At 40.2% G+C, this 21,898-nt stretch overlaps 1 protein-coding gene across 1 annotated transcript; it reads left to right on the top strand.

Annotated features, from left to right (window-relative positions):
• The first annotated feature begins 7,174 nt into the window (after positions 1–7,174).
• Positions 7,175–15,560, top strand: LOC108004973 (uncharacterized). The gene is given in 3 exon segments (XM_070996285.1): positions 7,175–7,271; positions 7,273–7,440; positions 15,393–15,560. Coding segments are annotated over 3 exon segments (375 nt in total). The 5' UTR covers positions 7,175–7,232.
• The last annotated feature ends 6,338 nt before the right edge of the window (positions 15,561–21,898 follow it).

Raw genomic sequence — 21,898 nt, 5'->3', positions numbered from 1 at the left:
CTTCTATGAGTTTGTGAGTTTCTTATATACTACAATCAAATTTCTATTTAAAAAAATATAACAATGTTAGCCCCTTTTCATGTTCGATTTTTCCCAATTTTTCAAGGCTTTTAGTATGGGTACCCCAAACTGCACTTGTAGAATCTATAGCTTGACTTATCGGATCCCGATTTTGAAGTGGGATACCTCAATGAGTTTGTGGTCAAATTCTCTATATTCTGCATTCAAATTTTTCTTTTTCAAGATGGTCATATTTTTAACCCATTTACATGTTCGATTTTTCCGTATTTCCAATGGGTTTTAGGACGGGAACCCAAAAACTGCCCTTCCAGATTCCATAACTTGAGTTTTTGGTCACCGATTTTGAAGTGGGATACCTCTATGAGTTGGTGGTTGAATTCTCTAAAATTCTGCATTCAAATTTTTCTTTTAAAAGATGGTCATAATTTTAACCCATTTTTATGTTCGATTTTTCTGTATTTCCAATGTCTTTCGGAATGGGAACCCAAAATCTGCACTTCCATATTCTATAACTTGAGTTTTTGGACACCGATTTTGAAGTGGGATACCTCTATGCGTTGGTGGTTGAATTCTCTAAACTTCTGCATTCAAATTTTTCTTTTTAAAGATGGTCATAATTTTAACCCATTTTCAGGTTCGATTTTTCTGTATTTCCAATAACTTTCAGAATGGGAACTCAAAAACTACCTTTTCAGAGTTTTTGGACATCGATTTTGAAGTGGGATACCTCTATGAGTTGGTGGTTAAATTCTCTACATTTCTGCATTCAAATTTTTATTTTTATAGAGGGTCATAATTTTGGCCCATTTTCATGTTCGAATTTTTTGGAATTCCAATGGCTTTCAGAATGGGAACCCAAAAACTGCCCTTCCAGATTCCATAACTTGAGTTTTTATGCACCGATTTTGAAGTGGGATACCTCAATGAGTTTGTGGTCAAATTCTCTAATATTCTGCATTCAATTTTTTCTTTTTAAAGATGGTCATAATTTTAACCCATTTTCATGTTAGATTTTTCTGTACTTCCAATGTCTTTTGGAATGGGAACCCAAAATCTGCACTTCCAGATTCCATAACTTGAGTTTTTGGACACCGATTTTGAAGTGGGATACCTCTATGAGTTGGTGGTTGAATTCTCTAAAATTCTGCATTCAAAGTTTTCTCTTTAAAGAGGGTCATAATTTTATCCCATTTTCATGTTCGATTTTTGAGTATTTCCAATGGTTTTCAGAATGGGAACCCAAAAACCGCACTTCCAGATTCCAAAACTTGCGTTTTTGAACACCGATTTTGAAGTGGGATACCTCTATGAGTTGGTGGTTAAATTCTCTACATTTCTGCATTCAAATTTTTCTTTTTATAGAGGGTCATAATTTTGGCCCATTTTCATGTTCGAATTTTTTGGAATTCCAATGGCTTTCAGAATAGGAACCCAAAAAACTGACCTTCCAGATTCCATAACTTGAGTTTTTATGCACCGATTTTGAAGTGGGATACCTCAATGAGTTTGTGGTCAAATTCTCTAATATTCTGCATTCAATTTTTTCTTTTTAAAGATGGTCATAATTTTAACCCATTTTCATGTTAGATTTTTCTGTACTTCCAATGTCTTTTGGAATGGGAACCCAAAATCTGCACTTCCAGATTCCATAACTTGAGTTTTTGGACACCGATTTTGAAGTGGGATACCTCTATGAGTTGGTGGTTGAATTCTCTAAAATTCTGCATTCAAAGTTTTCTCTTTAAAGAGGGTCATAATTTTATCCCATTTTCATGTTAGATTTTTCCGTATTTCCAATGGCTTTCAGAATGGGAACCTAAAAACTGTATTTCCAGATACCATAACTTGAGTTTTTGGTCACCGATTTTGAAGTGGGAAACCTCTATGTGTTGGTGGTTGAATTCTCTAAAATTCTGCATTAAAATTTTTCTTTTTAAAGATGGTCATAATTTTAGCCCATTTTCATGTTCGATTTTTGTGTATTTCCAATGGTTTTCAGAATGGGGACCCAAAAACTGCACTTCCAGATTCCATAACTTGAGTTTTTGGACACCGATTTTGAAGTGGGATACCTCTATGAGTTGGTGGTTGAATTCTCTAAAATTCTGCATTCAAAGTTTTCTCTTTAAAGAGGGTCATAATTTTATCCCATTTTCATGTTCGATTTTTGAGTATTTCCAATGGTTTTCAGAATGGGAACCCAAAAACCGCACTTTCAGATTCCAAAACTTGCGTTTTTGAACACCGATTTTAAAGTAGCATACCTCTATGAGTTTGTGGTTTAATTCCCTAATACTCTACATTCAAATATTTAATTTAAAAGAGGGTCTAAATAATAGCCTATTATATTTTATTTATCCGTATAGATTACTTCGTTTTCATTTTTTAGCAATGGATCATAAATAAAGTGATAGTTAGTGAATCAATTTAGATCAGTCTTGATAATATTTTAATAGGCGTTAGAGTGTCAAGTCCTTTCATTGGTTTCCCGCTTAACAAAGTTATAATCTTTTGGAAGGGCATCTCCTGATTCGTTCTTCAACCCCATACTTCCGACATCGCTGGTCGCGCGGTAGCTTTTTGGTCTATTAGGAAACCACGCCATAGAGCTGCCACTTGAAAGTCATATTGCATTTGCCAGACAGCACTCGCCAGAACAGGGACAGTCTGATTTTTTTCTATTTTGATTTTGAGTGCGCGTGCTGCCGTTTCGGCGGCTCCAGGTGCCACGCCCCTTTGGAACGCATGGGGCTCTGTGGTAGCGGCATTTGGTCAAAGGTTAAATTAGACGGGGGCCTGGTGACAAGTGCCAGGCAATCGTTTAGAGCGCTAATTTATGGGCCGCCGAAAAACAAAATAGGAAAAATACAAAAATCAAAGACCGAAAAACAACCGAAAAATGTGTTTTTCACTTTGCTCGAGTTTCGTTTATTGCGGCTACGTGCAGAGTTGGCTTAATTGGCAGTCGGGCAGTCGGTGGTTCAGGCCAAGTTATCCGTTGGCCAACACAGCAGCACACGCCCTGTTCTTTTTCTAATTTTGGGCCCGGCTTCCTCGCCATGGCAGTTTAATTAATCTTCGATCGCCCCAAGTTCGCTCAAAATGCATTTTTAAATGCATTTTTCCGATCAAAATTATTATTATTTAAATTCAGATATTCAAGACACGTTTTTCCAGCTCGTTGGCCATTAATATTTAATAATTTCAATCGGCACATGAAACAAATTATGGAATATTACCTGGCGCCGCAGCTGTACATATAGACAATGTGCATTGTTGTTGCTTTTATCGGCTATAAGTAATAGTGTTGTTGTGTGTTATGGCCACTAAGCTGTACGTGTTGTTTGCTTAACGCGCCAAGTGTAAATTAATATTTAATTATGATTGTTCCCAGCTCGGGCCGCCGATCGTGTGTTGAGTAAACGCCATTTTCTGTATTAAGATCTAATCGCCGTGTTTCTGAAATGCTGCCAACACAAAGCGTTTAAGCCAAGTCACTCGTGCCTGGGTTTTGGCAATCGATTTGGGCTCTCGTTTAGATTAGCCATATTGGGCAATGGATTGGAGATTGAAAATAATAGAATTGTTTGGGGGTTTGAAAGTAATTCTGTGAATATTTTGTATTGTATCAATAAAGGCAAGCAGAGAAAAATGAAAAGTTAAATAATTTAGAATGTAATACATTAATTTATTTTAATAGGAGAAGTAAAATATAGAATAATACATAATATATATCATATCATGGTAAACATAAATAATATTCATACTAAATGTAAAAATATATATTTACACACATAGATACAACTTATTTAAAAAACCTTATTATAATTTAAATACATTTGGCTAAATAGTAATAATGTTAATTTTTAATTTAAAAATAAAATTAATTAATACATCATTCCTGGAAAACTTGTTTATGATGAAATCCTTTAATCATCCCTAATTTTGTTTGAATATCCCAACATCTTAATAAAGAGAAGCGTAATTTGTATTGATATAAAAAGTTGTACTCCCATTAGAATGCTACCTTCTTAAGACCCAGTTCTAGCCGGGTTCCATCGCTCCCGACAATACTGCATATGTGGGGCGAGGGGGTTCCTCAGTCGGCTGACAGCTATGATTAGCCACGAGCAAGACAATCCCGACTGTCCATAACTCATGCCACACACACAACACTTCGGCGGAACTGGCCGAAAATACGTCTTGGCCAAGTCATAAATCCGATGCCGTGCACTCGTCGACGTCAAATTAATCAAAAGGAAACCAAAATGCAGCGCAGGCAAATTAGCCATAACAAAAAACCGAAGCGAAACCGACTCAGAACCCCACGAAAAAAAGCATCAAGTGGCAAAAGCCAAATGAGAACTTTTTTCCCACACTTCCAGCCGATCAAAGCGAACCGAGGAACGAATTCGACACAAAAAACGAGAACCTTTTGAACAAATCACATGCAGACAACGCCCCTGAAATGGAATCGATATAATTATTTGCATTATTAATAATTACCATTGTCTCGCTGGGATCTTAACTTCGGATTCGGTTGGAGATATGAAATTCAAATTCAGACTCGAGTGCGTTGGCGTTGTGGCTTCGACCGCACAGAGACACACAGAGAGCCATAAAGATTGGCTTTTGCACTCGTAATATGCTAAAGAACTGGCCGGGACTTTGTTTTCGCGGCGGCTAATTAATTCAAACCGCAAAGCCAAGCTGAAACAGAAACTTCAATACGGAAATAAGCTTAATCTAACCGCCGCAGCGAGAAAAAAGCAATTTGAAAACTTAATGTGGACTCCGCTTCGAATCGGGCCTCGGATATGGGTATATGTGTGGATATATGGCACTGAGGCGCCGGCGGCGAAACAATTGCACCGAGCTCTGGTTTTGGCCACATGTGTGGGCCACCCACACCGGGCCAAAAGCCGGACCGAGAGCAGAAATCCGTCAACAGGCGACAGACAGCGCATATCAAAAAACTCAAATGTGTCTGAGCTTCCAAAAGTCGGAACCCCAAACCCCAAAACCCAAGCCCCATGAGGCAAAAGCCGAGCTCCACGCAAAGCTTCAACTTGTCAGCGCGCTAAGTGCTCGAAAAAGATATATATGCAGAAAAAACGCAGATACAGATACAGAGTTCTTTTAAATACCACGAATATAGCTATGACACATTGTTCTTTTAGCGCCTCGCTTTTAGTTCTCCATTGGGCGTTCAACCCGCACATTCGATCTGTTGCAGAGCAACCTGTTGTTTTGCTCACTTGCCGCAGACAGCTCAAATCGGATTTATCTTATTACAACACACAAAAGGCGATAGGCAAAATATTTAATTATGCCCGTGCCGTGTATTAGTTTCCAGTATCTGTGGAGCACTTGAATGTCAGCCATGTGAAGTGGTAATGCTCTATTCGAAAAAGTTCCTTGGAATGCATATAAACTTTAAGAAAAAAATGGTAATTTTAAAAATACTAGAAATTAAATTTTAATCAAATACAATTATAACTATTCTTCATTGAAAATTGTGCAAGCCAATATGATCTATTTATAAAGTTCCCTTTAATTAATTTAACATTCATTTCTTAATAAATTCTATAATATTTTAATACCATTTGGAAAAATTTAATTTTTGAATTTTAACTATAGACACATTTTTTAATCCTTAATTTAAATATTTTTATTTTATATTTCGAAGTTTCCTTTCAAAATAAATGATTCATGATAGAATTTTAAAGGAACTCTTAAATTACAATTTTGTATTGCTTTATCTTTTACAGCTAGAGTTTATGTATATATATTTTTAAAAAGGGTACTTTTAAAGAGTATTCCATGTGCAATAAAATCGAGGAGGAGGCGAGGGCGTGGGTGTGGGTGCTCGACCCGCAGCCGTCGTCGCCATTGAGAGGGCGTCAAAAGAGACAAAAGCCATCCAGTCACAAAATTGACATTTTGCTTTCAGCAGCAGTAGTTGCGAACGAAATCCACCGCCAAAAAAATTAAGATGGAAGGGAAAAAAGTCTAAAACCGAGCCAAAAAATCATATTTTGCACGTTTTTTGTGTCGAGTGGCGACGAGCGAAACAAAAGACTTAGGCAACGAACTTGCCGCAAAGGGCTCGGGAACAGCCCGTCTTGCGCCCCATCCAAGACCATCAGCCACTCCAGCTCCGGCGACGCTGCAAAGTGTCAAGTTGCGCAACTTGTCAGCCAGTCTGGGCGCTTTTTGTTTTATGCATAAAGCCGTTTTTAATTAAACCGACGACAGCCACTAAACATGCCCCATTATCATGTCATATCTATGTGTACTATCTGCATGTGCCTATCTTCTGGCCAGGCTTCAGACCCCAAACTCCAGTCCCCCGACCAGGATCGGATCGGTTCAGTTCGGCTCGACTATATGGCGGAGCTCTGACATAAACGCTGACATTAATTGAGTAATTTATAACGATGCCGGGCAGACAGAATGGACGGAATGGATGGAAAGACATCGAGAGCCGACATCAAAAGCTCGGCAAGCGCATGTCTCGGGGCGCTCCAGAGTCGAGAGGGATCGGGATCGGGATCCGAGAGCACAACATGATATTGTTATTATTATTATGATTACCAGCGACATGAATTCAATTAACACTTGTCAGATGTAGTCAGCTCCGAGCCGCGAACCGCGAACTGCGAACTACGGGCTGCTAGCCCCCAAAACACCGCAACAAGCTCACGATCCGCCGGCATAGATAAGTTTGGAAATTTATGTCTCGGATTTGGCCAACTTTGCGCTAAGTTATAACCCAGATAGATGTTCTCGGCCCGATTTTTGGGCGGGACAAGCTTAGGCTAAAGTAATTTTTGGGCTTTTAAATGGTAACGGTTAAGATTGAACGTTTTCAAGCCATATTGAATAAAATTAATATGAATCAAAGTTAAGCTTATTATCCTTCCACTAAGTACAGTAATTTTGTTAGATTAATCCATAAATATGTTCTTAACGGTTTCTGGTGCCTTTTGGCCAAGTTCGTCAGCAAACGGTTCACGATAATTGCCAATGGAGGGACCTTTTTGGCCCGCTGCTAATGAGCCGAACATCGCCGCATCGCTTCTGCATTTAGGCCTAATAACTGTCGGCGAGGAAAGTCGGCAAATGGCGATGCGGAGAGCCGGCGAGAAACCTCCCGAAAAAGGCGCACAAGTCAAAGCAAATTAAAATAAGAATCACGACAGGTTACCATGCAATCCCCCAATCGAAACCGGGAGGACTCTGACTCGCAGCTCCATTCGGAACAAACACGAAACGCCGCCAGAAAAGTTCAAGTCGGCCGGCGAAAGAAATTTACAAGTGTTAAATGTCGAACGCTTTTTGGCAGTGAGGGGAAATGCGTGCTGGCCGGCTTTCGACACGAAGGCAACGCGGAAACGGTGGACAAATGAACCCCAGGTTAAAGCACTTGGAAAAACATAATTTAATTGTTTTAAAAAAAATAAAAAATCAAGTAATTCAAAGAAATATAGAGCGAAAAGAAGGTTTTTTTATGATAATTATGAATTTTAAAATCAATTTTTATGTATATTTACAAAATTTTTTATGCTTTGTTATAGTACTTATAGTTGATATAAATATTTTGGATAACAACTTTTGATATCTAAATACATTGATGTTAAGGACAAATATATAAGCCTTTTCCCTAAGAACTCTCAGCAAATGTTAGCTTGTCAGCTTGGAAACATTTTTTTTAAGTTATACTTAAATTGATATATTGATATACATAACTTTAACCAAACCATTTTGTTTCTGAATGCTTTTAAGTAAAGGACCAATTTGAAAGACTTTTCCCTGAGTGCAACCCCACCCCTCGCGCTCATCCTCTTCTGAGAGTCCGACAAATGGCGTACGTGTTAATGGCATTTGAATTTGGCCAAATATGGAATTGTCTCCGTCGTCGCCGCTGTCACTTTGCATGTTCCCCTCGAATGGCAAGTGAAGAGCCGGGCTTTGGCTTTAACTTTGGCTATCAGGCCTTAAAGCTGGACAAATGCTCGGCCAGAGTCGTGTCTCATTCGCTTTCCGAATTAAATCAGTGGCAGAGACACGCATCCATCGGTTTTTCGTTTTTTTTTTGGTAGTATTGTATTTGTTTGTTCAGGGTGCCCGCATTAAGATTATATAGTATTTGGCCAGCTTTCTAATGGATCGTGACTGGGTGCCGAGTTAGAGGATGAGTCGAGTCGCGCACCGGTTGACACAATTTCCGCCGAAAGTGTTGCCAAATTAAGGGGATTGTTGTAATGGCATTTGCCATCGATATATAGGCCGATTTCGGGCATATCACTTGCCAGCCCAACCCATCTTCACGGGGCCGGGCTTTCCTCATTTCCAATTTGCGCATTTGCAAACTCACTGACTAAACACACTATATGACCGGGCTAATCAACTCACAGCATCTGGCAGGCCCTAAAGCAATTTCCTGATTAAATATAGAGGTAACATCACTTGCCAGCGGCCACAGACCCACACAATCCGCCGATGTGGTTCAATTGAGTTGCTCTGCGGTTCAATAAACCAGACTCAGGCCCAGTCTCAATCTCAACATCAGTCGGAGTAGAGTCCCAATAGCAATCCAAATCCAAATGACAGGCAACAACAAACAAGTTTAATTATAGCTCATGTAAATAATTTCTCAATTGTAAGCTGTTATCAAAGAAAACTTCAATCAATCATAGAATACCCAGGTCTTGGCAAGTATCAACCTGAGAGGCAGTCACCACACAATGGCTACATTTCAGCTCCGGGCGTGGGCCGTGCAGTTTGAACTAGCCAAATCTTGGCTAATTAATCAAAATAATAATCAAGCAATCAGTGGATCATATGGCCAGACATCAGACATAAGACACCAGCACAAAGCTCAAGTTCGAACGTATATATAGATTTATTTTTTCTGTGTTGTTCGCCTCTTGGCTTTTTGGGTGAGCCACGACGCACGCCAAAGTGGGGCCCAGAAGGGCTAGAGATGGGTGCGTGACATTGGGAATACCTCAGAGGATCTTGGGGATTTTTCTAAAATTTTTACGAAGTTCGATTTGAAAACCATGATATAACCATATCAGTTAGTTAATCTTACATACTAAGAACTTATAGTTTTGCATAATCACCCTTTTTGGTTATAATAATAGATCTCTATATTACCTATTTTAAGTATATCATATCTTATTATATCATCTCCAACATTAATGTATTTAATATTAATTCATTTTAGGTAGATCCAATATTTAAGATTAAAGAGATCCAAGGAATCATCTCTAAATATGGTATCCTTATTTTTTATATTAGAACAGAAAACAGGATACCTTAAAGTATTTTTTATAACTGCCGTCAGTTTTGAAATAAATCCATTGCTAACCTTTTAAAGCAATCGATCCCAACCACACGATCTCCTCTCTAGGACTGTCAGAAACATGACTTCAACCGCTGTCATTGCTCACGAGTTACGAGCATTTGGCTTTTTGTTTTGTTTCGAATTTCAGGTGCCTGGGTGATTCAAACTATTCGGCTATTCATTCATTGAGACATGCAACTTGTTTTGTTCTCGCACTCGCCTCGACACTTGGCCGCAAAAGTACACACTCACACACACGATCCGCAGACTATGGACCTTATATGGGTAGCTCACAATCGGAGGAGATTTTGACATTACGAGCTGGAGTTTGAGGTTGAACCTGTAGCCCCAAACCCGCCGACTGACGGAGCGTTAAGTAACGTCTACGCGTTTGAAACAATTAATCACCTGTCGTCGTCGTTTGTGCGATTGGCCTTTTTTTCTTGTTTCTGCTCTCAGATTTTGTTTCAAGCACAGACAAACAGGGTTATGTGGTTAAGAGTGGCCTTTTCTGGTATTTGTGGATTTGTTTCTTTTCGGCTGGTGCATGATCTGTTATGGTTTTGTATGTTGATTGCTCTGAGCCGGTGATAAATCATTCCGGGCTGCTGTTTTGGGAATCGTGTTGATCTTCCACCACGGCAGCGAAATGTCAAAAGAGCTTGTTGCTTTTCTGGTTGGGAAATGTCCGGCGATAAGATCTAATTGGCATAGTTTTCACTGCACCCAGCTTGATGTGTTCAATTGCTGACAAATAGCCCAGGTCATTTGTCTAGACTGCCAATAATATATCAAGTTTGATTGAACAAGTATATAATTTATATGCTTAGAGTGCAGTATTATTGATATAAACCATCAAGGTCCGCATTTAACCTAGTAATTTATATGAGTTGTTCAGTTATTTAAGATTAATATAGGTACTTTCCCAGGCCACTGAATCGACCCATATTTGCTATAAAACAAACCCAAAATCAAACTTCTGAGCCCGCATATTTCCCAGCAATTTTTCTCGAACGAGTTCGATCTTTCCCTCACCAGATTTTGAACTTTTTCCGCCAGTTAGAGCTCCACCTCCTGAGCTAAAAATCTCGCCAACGCGGGACAAGTGAAAAGCGCATAAATCGACGCCCAACACCTTGATGTTTGGTTGAGGGAAAATGGGAGGTGGGGATCAGCCTGCCCCGACATGCAAGTGAAATTTAACAAGCCACTCCTGAAGATCAGAGCTTTGGAGCTGGCAACAATAGCAAAACGATCATCACACACAATGAGAGTCGAAAGCGGTGATTTTTCAGGCGAGCACCGAACCCAAAATACGTCACATTTCGGGAGGTGGAAATATTGTGTCAGCCCCACAAAAAAAACTGGGCACAGCCGAAGAAATGCTCCACGCCCCCAGATAAATTTTCGGAGGAGACCGGAGGAGCGATCACTTGCGCATATAATTAAATCAAATTAAAGGAACTAACAAAACAAAAAGCCAGGCGTCATCCTGTTCCACTTGTCTCGAAAGGAGGAGTGGTTTTCCTGTACACAGAAATAAGAGTCTTTACGATTCGATATAACTTTTGATTTTAAATGAATTTAAGACCACAGACTGTTAGGAAAATTCGAATTTATAAAATTTTAAATCAGATAAATCTTTTTCTTTATAAATAAAAATGTAGGTATATAGTACTTTCTGGTTACTTAATTTTTTCCCCTGTAGAAAGTTGCGTGCGGAGAAGTTGAAGCCGCACCCGAACCTTTTTTATATAGGACTCGCCCTCAGCGCCAACGCAAATTCAATGAATCCGCTGATCTTCCCCAGCCTCTTGATCCTCATCCATCCAACTGGAGGCGCAAAAACCAAGTCACTGTCTCTAATTGAATTCGTCGGTTTAAATAAAATAATTCAGCTGCAGGGGCAGTGGAAATAAATTTTTGCTGCCTAGGCACAGGACTAGTATACTGGCTGTGGTATGGAGTGTGGATATAGCCTGTTCCCCCGACTCCTTTGATTGCTCACTAAATGCTTCTCCGCAAACACACATAAATACACACAGGTACACAATTGATTTCAGCATTTTCCTTCCTTTTCTTGGCCGGTCTGGCAAGTGTCTCGGGTCCCTCGAAGGCGCATCAAATCAATCTGCAAACATGCCGCCAAGCCAAGTGTAAGATCCAGAGGCCCCAGAGCCAAAAGTACACTCCAAAAAGGGTTACTTAATACTAAATTAATTCATTTTATCAAAAAAGTAAAATATATTTTAACATCGCAAAAGCCAAAAAATAAAGATACATTTTTAGATTCATCAAGACAATATATTTATTAAGGAACTTAAGTGTACTCATTTTATTATCTGGAATAAGTTTTCTAAATAGTTTCATTTTTAGTATGGTTCTGTACATATCAAATTCATAATTATATACTTAAATTCAAATGTAAAACAATTAATATATAGTTTAGATCAATCCTATAATATTCATTTAGAAATGAGTAAACCTCTGAAATTGTCTTTTGTAAAGTACATCTTCTTAAGTCTTTATTTTTCGTCAAGTGCTTTAGTCAGTCCTTCATGTGGGCATCACTTTCTGGCTTGCTGCGGTGGTTTTGGTGCCGTAATAAATACATTTGGTGAATTTTAATGTCCTCCTCCCATTTTTCAGGCAATTTGAGCGCAGCGTCTTCGGGACTTCCTTTCCTGAATCGAAGAACCGACGAACCGAGGAGCCCAGGCAAAACCAAACACTTTGGTGCCCTTTTTGGGGCAACTCCTCTGGATTTGTGCGCGGTTTGGCAATAAATATTTTGAATCAGAAAACATATAAATTTAGTGATTTGCCAGTCGGGGAGTCCGGAGTCAACGAGTGTGTAAGCTTCTTCTGAAAACCGAAGAGCCCTGCCAGTTGGAGAAACGATACGAAACGATACGATACAAAAGGTATCGGATCAGATCGCCTCGACGCAGTTCAACATAAATTGGTAAATTGTTTTTGGCGGCTTCTTCCCGGCACATATTTTCGTATATTGCATTTTTAGTTGCCTCCATCGGTAAGTGGGTCAAACCTGAAGTCCCGAATCTGCGAGTCCCCGAAGTCGGACTCCAAATCGGACTGGCGATCCGCGTCTGCGGTAGCCGGCATTCAAAGTAGGTGATGAAGTTCCAATGCTTCTTGATTTGTGATAAGCTTCATATTTTTAGGGTTTAATTCAATGAAAGTTGCGTCGACAATGGGCAGGCACTCGACCAATTCCAGCGGCAGTCGGTGAAATTATGCAGTCGGTGGATGGGTCTTGCTGGGGTTTTATTTTTTTATTTTCCCCTGTCGGTTTTGGGGTTTATGGCTTGGGGTTTGCGTGAAAATTTGCTTTATGCCGGGCCAGAGTTCAGCAGGGGAGAACACTTTTCGGCCAAGTCATAAAATTGATTTCGAGCTTTGGCGCGGAGTGAAAGCGACTGCGGATGGGATGATATAGGCGGCAGCTGCTTATTGCGATCATTCCGCCAGGCTCTTGATTGGGTGGAAAGTGCGGTCCGCGATTCGGTTAATTGGGGATAGAATGTGGGCAAGTGTCGTGCCCAGATGGGGATAACAAATCGGGGGTAATGAATATCAGGAGATCAACTGGACATTATCCCCATTGTGCAGGGGTAATGTGGAATGCTACAAGGAAGTGCGGCGTATAATGATCTTGTTTCTTAATGGCAGTATATGGCTAAACCGATACTTACACATTGTGAATTATAGATTCAATAAAGATTTAAAGTACATATTTAGAAATCTAGATTTCATTGTAAGCTGGTGTAAGCATTCACATTTTGGGTCAGCGACATTATCAAAATAAAGGATCAAAACAACAAATAAACTAAATGTTAATACCTATTAACAGTTGTTCGTAATAAGTTAACCAGAATTTGAGGATAATTTTATGAAAATGATCTTGAAGAGTCGTACAAATACCGACAATGAGCAAGATGGTGAATCTCCTTCCAAAAAAAGAAAAGAAGGCTATGCCTATATTATTAAACTTTAATATAGAAACAGAAATAAATATCCAAAAGAATCCAGGACAAACCAACGATAGGAAAAATGGTATATCTTTTTCCGAAAGCAGCAGAATTTTTAATTATTTTTACTGCCCATTAAGAATGCATTAAATCACTGGCTTTACTGCTGCCATTCTGTGATTAATTGGCATTCCCTCCAGAAGGCATTCTGCATTCTTCCCCCGAGTGGGCGTAACTCTTCCAGAAGAAAGCACCGCTTACCGTGCCCGCCGGCTGGCCATGACCAATTATGCCATTTGCCAAAATCAAACTATCAACTTTGACACTCATTAGCGTCAAATTATAGCGCGTGCAAAAGGCAACGAGCGCCGAATGGCGAATGGCAGAAGCTCAAGTACAAAAACCTCGTAAATCCATAAAAGCAATCGTAAATTTTTATTGTCATGCCACTTGCCAGGTTTCCCTGGCCGGCATGAGGAAAATGCCCCGGCACTCGGTGGAGTGCTGAGAACTTTTCTCCAGGGAAAACCGAACACCATCATCGCCGCCGCAACTTCGACTGGCGTTCCACTTGGTTAGTTGGCGTTGCCTTGGTAGCCTCTCTTCGCCGGCCTGGCATATTAAACCAATGCGCACATATTTCATAACAAAATTTATGAAGGGCCATTAACTTTAAGAATCTTTGCTGCAATTTAAGAGCGGTGGCGGAGGGACCTGGGAGCAGGATTACACGTGGATGGAAAATGGACTGTAAACCAAAGAATCCGATTAAAAAATCTTTTGCAGTCGGAATAAATCAGTTTGATAGAAATGGTTTTAATTATATATATTTAAAATAGATTACTTGTAGATACATTTTGTTATGTTAAGATCTATACTTACATATATCCGAAATTAAAAATAATATTTACAGATGACAAACTAATTACAAGGACATCAAAATAAATGATAAAATCATCAAATGGACTTACTTCGTAAACTCAAAAAAAATAAATTATATTATTTATTAGAAATCTTATAGATCGATATGTTTTTGATAAATATCTTTCAACGATTTTTTCTTGTAGTTTACAAAAATATTTATATCTTAAATAAAAAACTGTATAAAATATCCTACAAGTTTTTCTGAGTGTAGACTTAGATGAAGGCAGCGACGCGCCAAAGTAGCGCCAATTTTTCGTCCAACAATTGGCGACGACCTAATGCCCCGTTTGGCAATCGATGGCTCGGTGGTTGGTGGTTGGTGGTTTGCCGGCCAACGTGCTTGTCGTCGTTTAATTCAATAAGAAGATGTGGTGGGAGTGGGAGTGGGTGGGAGAGGTGGTAGGTGGCGATCGGTGGCTCCTGGTGGCTCTTGGCTCCTCTCGAGGTGGTGCAGTGGCTCATGAAGTTCACATGAATGCCATGAAACAATAAATTACGCTATTAATAAATAATAAATGTAATGGGAGACTGCAGTTGCCGAGTGGCAGAGAGCCCAGGAAGCTACCTGTTTTTAGCCCTCTTCCAGGCCCCATTATTATTATGCCCGGTTAACTACTGTGTCAAAAAGCGGCTTGGCAAATAAACTATGCTACGAAAAGGTAGGCAAATTTATCCTGGGTCAAAGCGAATCGGCAATGCACTACGATTTGGAGGAAATATCACAAACAATATTGTTTGATTGATATTAATATCAGGGCTACCTGTTTTTAGCCCTCTTCCAGGCCCCATTATTATTATGCCCGGTTAACTACTGTGTCAAAAAGCGGCTTGGCAAATAAACTATGCTACGAAAAGGTAGGCAAATTTATCCTGGGTCAAAGCGAATCGGCAATGCACTACGATTTGGAGGAAATATCACAAACAATATTGTTTGATTGATATTAATATCATATATTATTATACATATACGCTTGATAAATCCTCCTTAAATTTCGAAACATTTTCCAATACGTGGTTCAATCTCCCTGCAAAGTCATGGCTACCCGTCCATCCCTATCCCTAACTCAGCAGCGAAACAATTGCAATTTGGTTTTTGGCAGCTGCTGAGTGGCTGGAATAAAGTGGCCAAGAGCAGGAGCAGCAGCCCAGCAACCCAGCAGCACCATCACGCGATGCGATCCACCAGGAAGAGCAGCTTCAGCTTCAGCTTCGTCGCCTCCAAAATGGTTAATCATCCCAGAAACGACCTAGACAGCAACAACTGCTGATTGCGCGTGATCTTCGGGTAATTGAAATTTCAAATTTCTGTACACGAAATGCAATTGCAATTGGAATTGCAATTAAAGATCCTGAGTCATAATTTTCTGAGCGCACACACTCACTTGTCGCCCCCAACCAGCGATTATCGATAGGCTGTTTTCCATTTCCCACCTTTTGGCCAAGGGAATTGTCAATTCCAGTTTGCCCCGAGGGGGAAAAGGTCTGCGAACTGCATTTGAGCCACTTTTTCATATCGGAAAATTGGTAAAACAGTAGCCAACAGGATGGACAAGAGACAACTCATCGCCACTCGCTATCGCCCCTCCTGAAAACCCCAAAACCCTGGGCTAAAAAGCTTACAAAAAAGAGGAGCAGCTGCCCGCACGCGCATATATTTAAATAAAACGTGACTGCCGAAATGGTCGCCATATCTCCGCGTCTCGTTTGCCTGGACACTTGTGTGCGCTACCGCTACCTGATATTTTCGTACCCCACATCCATGGTCCAGGGTATCTGTGTCTGCAGGGTATACGACGGCCCTCCATTGATTTTGTTATCTTCAGAAATTTTATGGAATTACTCTTGGGGAAAGTGCTTTAATGAACTCACTAGATTTGAAATGGATACATAACTAGTATATAACTAATATTTTTTAAGACGAAATTAATAAAAAATATTTTAATTGATGAAGAATAATTTTAATGTTATGATTCCTAAATAATAAGTGATTACAAATATAAAGTAGTGAATATTTATTTTTCGCTAGATATAAGACGCCAATCAATGTATCTAACATAAATAATATCTCTTCTAAAGAGTGAACAATATTTGAATAGGATTTTTTTGATTTCGAGTCTTTTTTCAAAATTTGTAATACCAGAACAGTTCTTGCCTATTTTATAGAGCATCTCGGTCTCGAGAAGGCCTTTCCCCTGCATGCCTTTGGACCATCCGAAGACATTGGCATCCTGCTGCGCGAAATGAACTTTTGCCTGACTGCCGGGCTAACCGGCGACGTAGGCTCAATTCATATAGACGATATAAATATTTCATCTAATGCTGGCAATCTGCACTTGTGCCATCGCCAGGAGGCGGCCGCAGGAGGAGGGATCTGGGTGCTGGGATCTGGGATCTCCATCATCATCATCATCATCTGCGTCGTGGAGTGGGCCGTATGCCGTATGGTTGGCCTCTGTGGGCCACGTTGGCGTATCGCGCTTTTGATTTAATTTCTAGCGCTGCCTCCTCTATATATATATTGTTTTCCCATTTTTTTTGGGTTTTTGGGTGCAACAGAGATGTCGATGAGGATGTGGAGCGATGCGATCTTTCTTCTCATGTAAATTAGCACACGTTTCCCGGCTTAAACAGAAGGAGGTTGCTGGGTTGCTGGGCCGCTTGGTTGCTGGAAGGAGGCTAGTTCTTAAAACTGCTAAATGAACTCATATGCAAATGTAGTCGGCACTAAGTGGGCTGCCCGTGGAGCGAAGGTGGGCAGACTGAAACCAGGTTGGGAAGACAGAGTTCGGGAAAACAATGAGCCAGCATTTGGTTCAATGACTAATGCCCTGCGATTCGTAGAAGCCCCCGCCACTCAGTTTGAATTCCCGAAAAATCACTCATACGACTCATGTGACGCACATCTCGGCCGTTTCTAATCCCCTCGAAGCGAATCAAATGCCGTAATCCCCCAAACAAAATCCCTAACGCACATCAATGGGATCTTTAATAGCTCTCCGGCCATCCAACTGCGACTGGACAATGCCAACCCGTCCTCGTAAAGTATCGCTCAATCAAATGAGCCCAGCTGATCCGAGCTGACGGAGAATTTTCCATGGCTTTATGAATGCCACAGCCCATCTCCCACTCCCTCGACTGGCGGCTTTTATCTGAAAGCCACTGGGGCAATTAAAATAAATTAAATAAATTAATATTGTCACTCCCTCAGCGAGATGGAATACTCTTTCATAGAGAATCCATTAACTTTGGGAAAAAGGGTAAGACAATTTTTCATGTTAAACCCATTTAAACTTTCTATTTAGTAAGTGCAAAGGTAGTTATTCCACCATTTATTTGGAAGGTAAGTTAAATTCAACTATTGCAAATGAAAAAGGGACTTCTATATTATAGGGTATTTAAAAAAGACATAGTTTTCCCCTTCAAACCACCTCATATTTCCCACTTGGTCTTATTTTGACTCTTCTCTTTGTTCCAGTTTTTTATCCGTCTCGCTTTATGTGGCTACTTATATTGTGTGTTGTTTTAATATTTTGTTTCGTCGATCTTAATCAATAATTTAAATTTTTTATTTGAATTTTTATAGCATTTCGGAGTTTAATGATGGCTGCCGCTTTGGCTTCGATAATATTTTCGGTGTTAAGGTTTTCTTTGTGTCATATTGTGGATAACTTTTTGTTTGTTTGACGCATTTTGTTATTTTTATTTTAACGACTCTTCGTTGCGGAGATTATGTCTCATTGGTGGGTACTTTGTTTTCGATTCCGAAGACACTAAAACAGTTTATTAGCCGCCATATTTCGGGGGATTGTGTTAATTTATGTGGATCAGTGAGTCAGGATTTATTCGTTTGAACTTGGTTGTGAATCGCAGTAGCTAAAGTGTGAGAATAAATAGATATCCATTTGAAAAAAGTCATGATAAAAAGTGTTTCTCATACTCAACATTTAGTTAATTATGAATGCATGTCAGGAAAGCAGTTCGAACCATAATCATTAACTCTTCTTTGGTCAAAAAACCTTAAAGACCCAATTGCTCATCATTTTGGTCTACTGCACAGCCCAGTGATTTGCGTTTCCCACGCTGCATTCCTCACCTGACTTTCACCTACCTGCGCCGCCTTTGTGTTGTAGGTGTTGCAAACACTTGTTGCGCCTGTGATGCGCCAAATCCTCTGCCGGCATTCGAACAAATTTTATAATTTGTATGCCTACGAGTGGGAAAAAACACGGATCAAGTGGCCAATGTGGCAGATGCTTATTAACATATCACAGAGGCGACTCCAACCAAGGCACATTAACTTGTTGGACTAACGAGCCGCTCCATTTGGGATTGTAACAATTCGTTATGCCGGGCCAAGAGCAAATAACCAGGGGACTGGGACCCGAAACAGAGATCCCATCCCCGGTTCGGCGTCATCATCGTCATCATGACGTGCCCACAGTTATCGCTTATCACAATCAGTGATAATTTTAACAGTAATCAACCTGTCCCTCTGGCCGATGACTGACAGCCCAGGACAGGTTGTCGGTCCCTCCGATTTTCGGATACGACTTTCGGCCGCTCCGCAGCGGGTATAATTTTCAGTGAAATTGTTTAAATTTCGTTTTAATTTAATGATGCCGACGAGCCGCAGATCCTCGACCATGGTGAGCGCCAGTTGCGCAAAAAAGTGGCCACTGAAACAAAGTAAAAAATACAAAAAACAAGAACGCAAACATAAATAAAGTAAACAGAAGAGCAAAAAAAATAAAACAAGCAGAATATGAGAAATGTGGGGACTTGGACTCGGAAAAAATTATCAAAAGCTGCCGCTAACATGTCTTGCGTTTGATCTTTTTGGCAGCCAAGTGGGTACATGTAGAAAAATCTGAAAGAATTATAGATGATTATAATGATTTTTATCTTTTAAGTACGTATTTAAGTAACAAATTAGTAAGAAATAGCAAAATATATAAGTTGTTAAAACAATATTTTTACAATATGGCTTTAAGTAAACATTATTCCATCGAGTTTTTTAATTAATTTACTTATGAAAAACAATTTTAAAATGGTTATAAAAATTCGGAATTAAAAAATAATATGATTAAATAGTGGTACCCCATTTCTCATTTTTTATAATTAGGTCAAGTTTTAGCTTCAGTTCTCAACAAATTTTCGAGTGTAGAGCCAATAAATGGACTTTGAAATCCCGATACCCGATAGGGGGTATCAGGGTGGGTCCAGAAGGGATTGGGGGCATCTATTGAAGCCAGGAGAGGTCCCAATTTTCCCCAACCTCGACAGTTATTTGCCGCATTTGTTACCTGCTCTTTTGGCCACTGCGGCTGCTGTTGGTGAACTTGTTAACAGCGCTGTTTTCATATTTATTTTTCGCTACCCTCCCTCGACAGCTTGGCTTATTTATGGTCTTAGATTTGGGTCCGCATCGCTGTTTTCGTTGTATATTAATTTTATTGTGTCATTCGGTTTTAGCATTGACATAACTACAACAAAAATCGGCGAGCGCAAGTCGGTGGGAACTGTGTTTTTTTCGTTTGGTGGGGCGATCGAGTTCGGTGCCTAAGTCATTTGATTTGTGGCAACAGCCTCGAAATGAAATCAGGGTAATCTCCTCGAACTAATAGCTACTGTGGTGCCACGCCCACCGCATAGGTACCTGCTCTGCCCTTTTAATTACCACATGCCGCGTTTTCGAGTCAAGTTAAATTATATTTCCTGTTCTCAGACCCCCGATTCCTCTCCCACACCGGCGCCTTTTTACCTTTTTAACCGAAAATCCAATGCGGCCGAAAAGCGTTGAGAAGTTCTCTGTATCCATTTGATTTAAGCCGCTCGATCGGCAGAATTTGGGCTACAGCTGCCACGCCCTCGGCGAACGGCGGGGGCGGAGGTGGATGTGGATGATCGAGGGAGCCAGCGTAAAATGTAGCAACTTTATTGGCACAACGGGCGTGCATATTAAATTAATAAAAGATCCGAACGGGCGAGCGATAGGGAAACGATTTCCAGCTTCTAGCGGTGCTTTGTAAGGGGAAATATTATAACTTTGTTGTAATTAAACCATTTGGGTACCCTGTAATACATGTTGAAAATCAAGTTCACTTAAAAAATATAGTGAGAGTGATAGAAGTAAATAGTATTACTTGGAATATGACCAAACTCATCAAAACATTTCAAGTAATACTATTTTTTATTGGGTATGACCTTAAAACATTAGTTTAGGAAAAATATCTTCTTAAATGCTGAATCAAAAAGATAAACATATACATTTTTAGTTATTATTATAAATATTATTTAATATTTTATATTATATATAGTTTAATATTCATTAAACTCTTTACTATTTTGACTTCTATATATACAGTAAATAAGTTTTCAAAGATACGAATTCCTTACGTTCTATGTCAATACCTTATATCTACAACCTATCTCTAGCAAAATCCATACGATCGGTTTCTGGGAAACAGGCAGCCAAAATTAGCTTGTATGTAGATTTTGTGCGCTCGTTTGGTGGCCTCTATTTTTTTGTATCCATGGAGTCTCTGGAAAAATTTGCACACAGCCGGGGCCACGAAGACGGGTGCAGGGGGGAATATTGTTTTGTCAGCTTTTTATTGGCCAACATGGGCCATAAAGCTACTCAAGTAGTATTTTTGCGATAAAATACAACAGAAAACACACGGAGCAGGAGGCGCGGGACGACAGATCCGAGCCGAGCTGAGCAGAACAGAACCCAGAACAAGAACGGCAGATAATGCAGACGCATAGGATAAAAGTCTGCGGGACAAGCTGGCCAAGATAGCAAAAGTTGGTAACAAAAACTGGCCAGAAAAAAGCAGGCAACCAGGCAGCCAACAAAGGCAGGCGACAAAAGCAACAAGCGAGCTGCCAGGAGAGCCGGACATTCGGGCAAGTTAAAGTAACTTGTAAAGTCGCCGGGATGTCGGAAAGTCGCGATGTCGGGGGTGTGGAAAACAGCTCGCAGCCGCAGCTTGTACGGATAATTGGCGAACCAGGTAGAGCCGCAGCCGGTGTGTCTGGTGCCATGCCATTTGACCATAAACGAGCTAAAAATTTGTTCGGCGTCGTCAAGTGCAGCATTTTGGATAATGTAAAGTCGGGCCAGCCTCCCACTCCCTTCCCCTCGGAGGGCTGGAAATGTGAAAAGCTTTTCGAGCATTTCGCTATCATTATTTATTAGACAATCGCCGCTTTCCAGCCAGGCTGGAAAAGAAAAGCGGGAGCAGCAAGTGCTATCAAATGGAAGCCACCGGCGGAGTTTGGAGTCGGGGGCAGGGAAATCCCCGCGACGAGGCTGCAACATTTTACAACGAAAAGCGATAAAGTTACGATTTATTAGCCCAGAGTCGCTTTAAAATCAATTATGCCGGAATGTGGAACGCTGGAGAAGAGGCCATCCGCGAGGACACCCAAGCAGCAGGCCCAGAACAAAGATTATGCAATGCAAACACTTGGTCGATCCAAAAAATAAGCCAGGTTCTTCGAGGGAGGTTATTCGACCAAGGGATACCCAATAATGAAATCCTAAGACTGTAGAAACCAATAGTGAAAAGTGAAACATTTTCCATATCTTTAATTATTACAC

Source organism: Drosophila suzukii, chromosome 2L (assembly GCF_043229965.1).
Source record: "Drosophila suzukii chromosome 2L, CBGP_Dsuzu_IsoJpt1.0, whole genome shotgun sequence".
Classification (NCBI taxonomy): Eukaryota; Metazoa; Arthropoda; class Insecta; order Diptera; family Drosophilidae; genus Drosophila; species Drosophila suzukii.
Note: the sequence above shows the minus strand (reverse complement) of the source record. Positions and strands in the feature narration are given on the sequence as shown.